The following is a 7,920-nucleotide window of genomic DNA, read 5'->3' on the forward strand; positions in this document are numbered from 1 at the left end:
TCATTACTGTCACCTCAGTACTGAGCAGGGCCTGGCAGGTAAAGTTGCTCTGCAGACACTCATGGATGAACAAATGTTTGCCAAACAGATGCCTACCTCCGCCTCTTTGCACACGCAGATCCCCCTGCCCGGGTTGCCTCCCGGTCTGGTTCACAGTATAGCACAGTTGTTGAGCACTCGGGCTCTGGAGCCAGACTGCCTGGGTTTGAGCCCAAGCTCTGCCAACTTCCAAGCAGTATGACCTAGGACAAGTTACTACCACCGTGCTTCAGTTTTCTCATCTGTAAAATGACACTAATAATAGCACTTAATTCACAAGAGACTAAAGGAAACAGTACCTAATTTATTGAAGGATTAAAGGGAAAAAAATGGATCAAGTGCTTAGCATAGGTGGTCTAGTGGTCGGCAGGTCGAACTCACCTGGCAGCACTGCAGAAGAAAGGCTTGATGACCTGCTTCTGTAGAGATTACAGCCAAGAAAACCCTGTGGGCCGTTCTGTTCCGCACGGGGCTTCTGCAGGTCGAAGGCAGAGGGCCTGTGCTTGGGGCAGGATCCAGCATATTTCCTGTGGGACGCTCCTCACTAATTCCCGGGCCATTTCAACCTGCTTCCCCTCAGCCACAAACATCTCCTACTGCCTGAACTGCCTCGAGTCATTTTAGGACAAAGGTCACTTCCAGGTAGTGTTTAAAGATTCTGTACGTTTTGTCTGCTGCTTCCTGTCACCAGACTCTGGGAACAGAGTGGACTGAAGGAACGTTTCGTAATGAATTGAGGAGGCAGGCTTCCAGTGGCAGGGTACTGTGCCCACATCCAGGCTTTCCAGGGACAGTGCCCGGAAGTGGGGTTCTTCCTCAGGCTTCCCGGAAGCTCACCCACAAGAGCCTTTAGAGTGTGTTTCTCTCGGTACCCCACGGTTTAACATGGTGGTTACAAAGTACAAAGAACTGCCAGGCAGGCATGCCTAGGGACATGCTAGGACACAAGTTCTCAGTGAGACGACTACAGCAAATGTTTCGAAGACCTGAATTACAGCAACACCGCGAAACGGAAGCGGGAACACATTCCACTCTGCCCGTTGCTTTTCTCCAGAAACCTAGACTGAAGACTGTGGCTCCATTTTCTCTTTCAAGCGGAGAAATATCATTGAGCCCGAGTGTGAAGGAGAAGGAAGCCCAGCTGTTACTCAGGTCTCTGACCCTTGGTGGCCAGTGACCACCGGGACCGAGCCTGGGCTCTCCCTGGCCAACTGCCCCACCTCACCCACCCAGATGCTCAGTGTCAATGGCTGGGAGGCTTGACTTACTCTGCAGACCCCTAGACAGGGACCTTTCTGCTCAAATTGGTAAAACGAAGTCTCTCAAAAATGTCCCAGTGTGTGTGATTTCCAAGAAGCCATAATTAAAAAAAAAAAAAAAGCTCCTGAATAACTAAAATTCTACAAACTGGGAAGTTCACCTAGAAAACTTGTGGATGCTTCCCGGGAGGGGAACGGTGTGTGACGCTGCTGGAAGAGACCGTACCCGACTCCACAGGTTCTAGACAAGCCGTTTATTGGAAATGCCAACTCTATGCAGGATAAAGTCAGTGTTACATGCTTATCAGTAACAGTAGAAAAATAGAACCAGTGAAAACCTCTGTACACTGTAATGGTACTCAAGAGAAATGTATCCTTTTACAATGCTTCACACAGACGAGTTCAAGTTTGGAGGTACCTAAATAAAAATACTATATATTTCTTTAAAAAACACTATGTACAATTGAAGCGTAAACAAGTTTTACAAAGTACTGGTTATGCAGGTTGTAGAAAACACTTGCATAGGACATGAAATCAGTTTAAGAAAAATTTCTGAGCCTTTAGCGTTGAAGGCACTTGACTTTATACCAGTAACAGCACAACCACAAGAAGTGCAGTGTCGAGGACACCACCAGTCAGAGGGACAGAGGCGGGACATGAAGAGCAGGTGGAGCTCAGGGACCTTGACCTTCCAGCCCCTCCCACCAGGGCAACTTTCCGGACCACATGCCCACTCAGCCCAGACACACAGCCACACGCAGGTGCACGCAGTGAGGCATCCGGAGCACACTGAGCGCTTGGACAGACCCACACAGACAGACCCAAGAGGGTACTTTAAAGACACACTTGTAAATGTTTTTCCTAGGGAAACAGCCACACCATTACAGTAATCACAAAATGGGAGGTACACACATGATCTTAGGGTTTTCTAGAGGGAAAAAAAATCAAAAGACTTGCCAAGACAGCAATTCTGTAACAGCCATTACAATTGCAGGACACAGAGACAACCTTTCATAAAACACTGTTCACACAACAGTGTTCATGAGAAATGAAGACACCTCCTAGCAGTGTGCATGTAATTCTTTTAGTCAGAGGAGCTGCAATGAGGTTTGAAAGTAAATTACTTGTAGACAAAGTCATCCATTGCAAACCTGGGGATAGCACCCATCACTGCTGTTTGAGTAACGACAGAAACTGAGGGTCAATCAACTCATTACAAAAAGTCAACTAAGCATTTCTCTTTGAACTCAGCCCTAAGATACAACACGAATCTTTAGAATTGCAAAAAGTGTGTTTCATGAAAGATGTCTCTCCCCTCAAAGGCGAATGAACTCCCATGAGGACACATTTTGCCCAGGTGGCTACCGAGCAGCACTCGCCTCGCACCCCCAGACGATGACACGCCGATGCCGCTGCGCCCGCCCCTGCCGCGCTGCCCTCCCCTCTGTATCTGCACCAGCACAGGAAGTCAACTGCAGAACTGTGCCCACTGCTAGAGCTTGACCAAGTCGAAAGGGTGGCGACTGTAATCAAAACAGTTTGTGAGGAAGCTCACACTAGGATTAGTTCTGCGAAAAGACAAACACACAGAACGCTAACTGAAAGTCAGTATAACCTAACTGGTTACTAAGACATCGGGCTGGCTGAGGACTGGGGGTGTGTGAAGAAGGGTGGGTTGCCTGAAACACTGAAACAACTTCGTTTCAGGAATGTTCATCTTTCATGTCACTATTTTCCTAAGGAATCACAGGTGACTTTGACCTTAATCATCAAAATCATATAACTAACACAAAACACAAGAAAAAGACCAATAGCCCCTTGAAGAAATGGGCATCTCTTTCCACTCGATGTGCACAGCAGTTCTCAGCCTCACGCCGTGGTCCTGAACAGAAGCAGTGATTGTCTGAGTGGCTGCTTGCTGAAGCCTCAAGAGGAGATGTGGGATTTCAATGATCTGGTCACAGGCCGGTCCCTGCAGCCTGACTGCTCTACTCCACATGCATATTTTTTTTCTGAGAGCAACCTTGCCCAGACTTCACGTTGTCTTAATGCAGCATAAAACACGGTGTCCACATGGGACCCAAAGCCAGAGGCACAGTGCCCTTTAACCTACACTATGAACCCTACTCCACAAGACACAGTAAGTCCACTAGTGCCCACCTGACACACACACAAACAACACCTGTCCACAGCTGCAAGTCCCATCAGTCCAAAGTCCCACGGATTAAAGCACTTCCTTCTGTACAGAGTGTAGACACACTTGCTACTAAATTCTTAAAGGCTAACTTCATAAATTAAACATTATGAAGCCAAAAAAAAAAAAAACCCACACAAACTCACTGCCGTGGAGTCAGATCTGACTCATAGCGACCCTTCCTTGGGTTTCCAAGGCAGTATCACTATGAAAGTAGATTGCCCAATCTTCCTTCCAAGGAGTGCCTGGTGGGTTTGAACTGCCAGCCTTCTGGTTAGCAGTCAAATACCTTAGACACTACACTACCAGATCTCTTAACATTATAAATAGTGACCCTTTATTCCTGTAACTCTATTTTAGGGATTTGAAAGAATATTCACAGAATTTTTAGGCCAAGGATGTGTGGGATCAATAGCTCTGGCCTCACATTTTAATAAACTAGGTCACAGATAAAAGTGCCCCTCCCCCCCCATTAGGTCAATTCATTCTTATTTGTAGTACCAGCACAGAACAGTCTGATTCAGAGAATATTTAAAACTCTATCAAAATGATTCACCTCAACATGTATCAACACACGTGAAGGGATACGATAGGATTCCAACTTGTTTCTGACAAGAGACTGAGATTGGGCTTCAGAAGACACTACTGTCTAGTAAGAGTCAAACCTCTGAAAAATGAAACAGTCCTATGTTTTCCTATCTTTAAAAAAGGAGCCTTGAAGGACGTGCTTGGCCGACCTTCCAGTTGACGCGTTTCCTTGGCAACTTGGGGTCAGTCGGCACCCCCACCACGGGCCGGACGTACCAGTGGCAGTGACCAGTCAGGCGGCAGAACACGCAGCAGCAATCTGATGGCATCCACGGCTACAATGCTGTGTTTCCACTTTTGAGATTATCTACTGTTAGGATTTCTTAAAATGTCAGCTTATTCCTGAGTGTAAAATCCACAGGGAGAAGTAGGAAAAGACTGTAAGAAAAACCACAGTCTGGGGAGAAATCAGAGCTGTTGACACCCAATAGAACCCTATTAAAAGTGCATGTAATTCATTTATATGGTAGTTTGTAAAGGCTCCCGAGCCCTGCATAGTTCAGAGTGAGAGTGAGTGACTCAACGTTACACATACGTACACATACGTAGAAAAGAGCTTTCCAAGCATCCTGCCCACGACGGAATGATCAGAGAGGCTCCTTCCTTCTAAGTGCTACAGCTGTGTGTGTGTGTGTGTGTGTGTGTGAAAATACAAAGTGAATGTTGAAATAATGCTGAAGTGATTTAAAAACTCAAATACTAATATATTTACATTGGACAGTAAGAAAAAACAGTCCTTAGCTCACACACTGCCCTTGCAAGGGAGAGGATCTTAAAGTAGCCCCCATGCTGCTGGGTTCAGAAAAAGGCCCAAACCAGCATCCCCCGAGGAGTTCAAGCAGGACGTGTAGTGTTTAAGTGGAGGGGGAAGAAAAAAAATTTTTTTTTTGACAAAGCATTACACACTATACAACCACCTTTCAATGGGACAGCAACATTTAGACATACTTGGAAAGACCTTTGAAAGAAAACAAATGCTTACAAACACCAAATGACACCCATAAGACTGAAGCCCTTTTGTTTTTTGTTTTTTTGTTTTACCCCAGAGAGCAGGACAACAGGGGGCAATGAGCAGTTGTTCCACCCATCCCAGCCGGAGAGTCGGTGCTCAGGATCAGAACACAGTCCGCGGAGCCCCGAGCTGGGCCTTCCCACTGCCTCATGCTTTAGTCAATCTGCACTCTCTAGACCCTCATTCAGCAGTGCTCTTATGCACACTGCTGGAACTGTCAGGAACTGTGGCACAGAGGCCAGCCTGTGAGCTAAGCAGCGGCTTTCGCTGGGGCACGGAAGGCTGTTCTCCTCCCGTGATCTTTACAGAACCACAAAGTTCAGGATCCTGAGTGGACTCCCAGTGGAGGAATGGAGACTACCTCCTAAGACGTATTAAAAGAGAAAGACATTAGATTACTGGCGACTGAGCAGGAAGATTGTTGAACTAAAATCATTACTAAAAAGAGAGGAAGATTCTGATGTGCTGTTCTTTGGAATTTCTATAATTAAAAAATAAACCCAGAACTATTTCATAAGAAAATACATCTGAGTGTGCAATCCAATGCACGTGGGAGTCGGGAGAGGTAAAATGCTAAACAGTATGAAAATACAGTCCTTTAAATGTGGCAATAAAGTTCAGCATACTGATATAAAACCAAGACCGATAAAATAAACGTACAAGTGCAAAAAAAGCCGTCATCGGTAAAGAGAAAGAAAGTGCCAGGTTGCTTGCTCTCAAAAACGCTTCCCCACACCACAGTTCAAACACAAAACAGACAGACGCAGCATCGGGAACACCCCTCTGGGCATGCCATGTCTACTAAACACATACAGAGACGAGGGCAGATCATGGGAACCCGGGCTGGCAGCTGGCATCACTACACTGGCCTGTAGCTGCTGGGTTGCATCCTAAGCGGGACGTCTCACATCTCAGGCACAGACGACGTGGAGGGTGCTCTCAGAGGGCAGACTTTTTGTAGAGGAAGTCGGGCTTGCTTGGTGACCTCCTTCCTCTGCTAACTGATTCCTCTCTTTCCAAATCCGGGTTTCTCTGAGCTCCGGGCCCCAGTGACTCACTGTCTGCCAGTCTCCTAGTGGATCTCTCTTCTGGAGCATCGGAGCTACACGAAGGACGGGAAGGTCGGTTAGAGGTCAGCCCAAAAGTCAAGTCGGTTTCTCCTGCTGCTCGCCCCCTGCCGTGGGCTGCACCGTGGCCAGCATTTTCTGGAGCTGCCAAAGGGAAGTCTGGCCGCTGGGGAGGCGGCTCAACAACATCGAGGTGGATCGGCTCACTCTTCTGTCCGGGTAGATGCCCGTCGGGGGAAAGCAGGTGCTCCCGCCCAGCTTCTTCCTGTTTTTCAGGAGAGGCTTGACTAGCCAGGTAGGCTGACTTTAAGCCCATCGGTGAGGCTTTACTGTGGCTGTACAAATCGGGACCCAAATAGCCACCTTGTGAAGGGGGAGGGCTCCGTCTGCCGAGAGCAGGAGTGGAAGGTCTGCAGGCAGCGTTTGAGAAGTCGTAGAGATCCGGACACTCCTGCTGACTCTCTCGCGGATCCACTTTTCGCTCCAGGGTGTGTTTCTTCTGAGAAGCGTGTGCATGCCTCTGCGGCATGCACGGCAGATGCTGGGGAGGCCCCGGGCCTCCTCCGGAAACTGTCTGGCTGAATTCTGTCTCTACAGCGAGTTCTGGAAGCCCCCTGTCCTTGAGGGACAGTGTGGACACACCCATGGCAATATCTGGCATTAGGTCATTTAGCACAGGGTGTGTATACTGCGAAGAGAAAAGAAGGCGGTGGTTAAAAAAGACTAGGAATTCTTTGTAAAGATACAAAATGTTCACTGTTTGATTATTTTACAGTTCAATGTTGAGCTCACCTGCCTTGCTTTTTTTCTCCTGAAGTGTTATTCTGTTAACACACACAGCAAACACACACCAATCCAAGTTCCTACACGTACAATTCAGTGCCACTGCTGACCCTCTCCGAGCTGTGCGGCCACTGCCACCCTCCTTTCCTGAGACGCTCCTCCCCCATGAACACAACTCACTGCCCCTGGAGGTTCTCATCTAACTTTCCAAGCTGCTACCGTCAATTTGATTCCACATGGGTAGATCTAAAAGAGCATAATTCTCAGAGGCAGACCCTTTTTTTTTTTTTTTTTTTATATTAGTTAAGCTAAACTATTGTTTGATTTTAATAAGACTTCAGGGGATATTTTTGGTTTAGGTTTAAACATGACCTTAGGGCAACAGTTTCAGGGGTTATACATAGTTATTCTTAAGAAAACTGTAAAAGCAAAAAAGAAATCACCCCTAACTTTCCCCAGAGATGACCTCAGTGAACATTTTGTGGTATTTTGAAGTATTTCCTTCAATGTTCTCTGGATGCACCATATGAAGTTACTGCGTGACATTCTGGTACACTGATGAACCAGGACTTCGCCATCCTACCAAAAACACCACAACCAAACCCACTGCTATCGAGTCAGATCCGACTCACAGCGACCCCTCCTTGGGTTTCCCAGGCGGTATCACCACAGAAGTAGATCGCCCAACCTTCCTTCTGAGGTGTGGCTGGTGGATTTGAACTGCCAGCCTTCTGGTTAGCAGCCAAGTACCTTAGGCACTATGCTACCAGAGCTCCTGGACATTTAGGTTGTTTCCAATTTTTCATTATTATAATCAAGACTATAATGAAAATACAAATAAATCACCTTTAAAGGGAGTTTTATTAAAATATAAAGTAGTAGAACTTCTGTGGGAGCTCTGGTAGCATAGTGGCTAAGACACTTGCCTGCTAACCAGATGGCTGGCGGTTCAAACCCACCAGCCACTCCTCGGAAGGA

General features: G+C 47.0%; 1 protein-coding gene across 1 annotated transcript in view; it reads right to left on the bottom strand.

The window, feature by feature from the left end:
- Positions 1-6,031: 6,031 nt before the first annotated feature.
- Positions 6,032-7,920, bottom strand: part of BTBD7 (BTB domain containing 7) — a 65,774-nt gene continuing 63,885 nt past the window's right edge. The window contains exon 10 of the mRNA XM_007944509.2: positions 6,032-6,847. Within this exon, the coding sequence (XP_007942700.1) occupies positions 6,032-6,847 (816 nt within the window). The remainder of the gene's footprint in view (positions 6,848-7,920) is intronic.

Source organism: Orycteropus afer, unplaced genomic scaffold, assembly GCF_000298275.1.
Source record: "Orycteropus afer afer isolate SDZICR_OR568_19922 unplaced genomic scaffold, OryAfe1.0 scaffold00127, whole genome shotgun sequence".
Lineage (NCBI taxonomy): Eukaryota > Metazoa > Chordata > Mammalia > Tubulidentata > Orycteropodidae > Orycteropus > Orycteropus afer.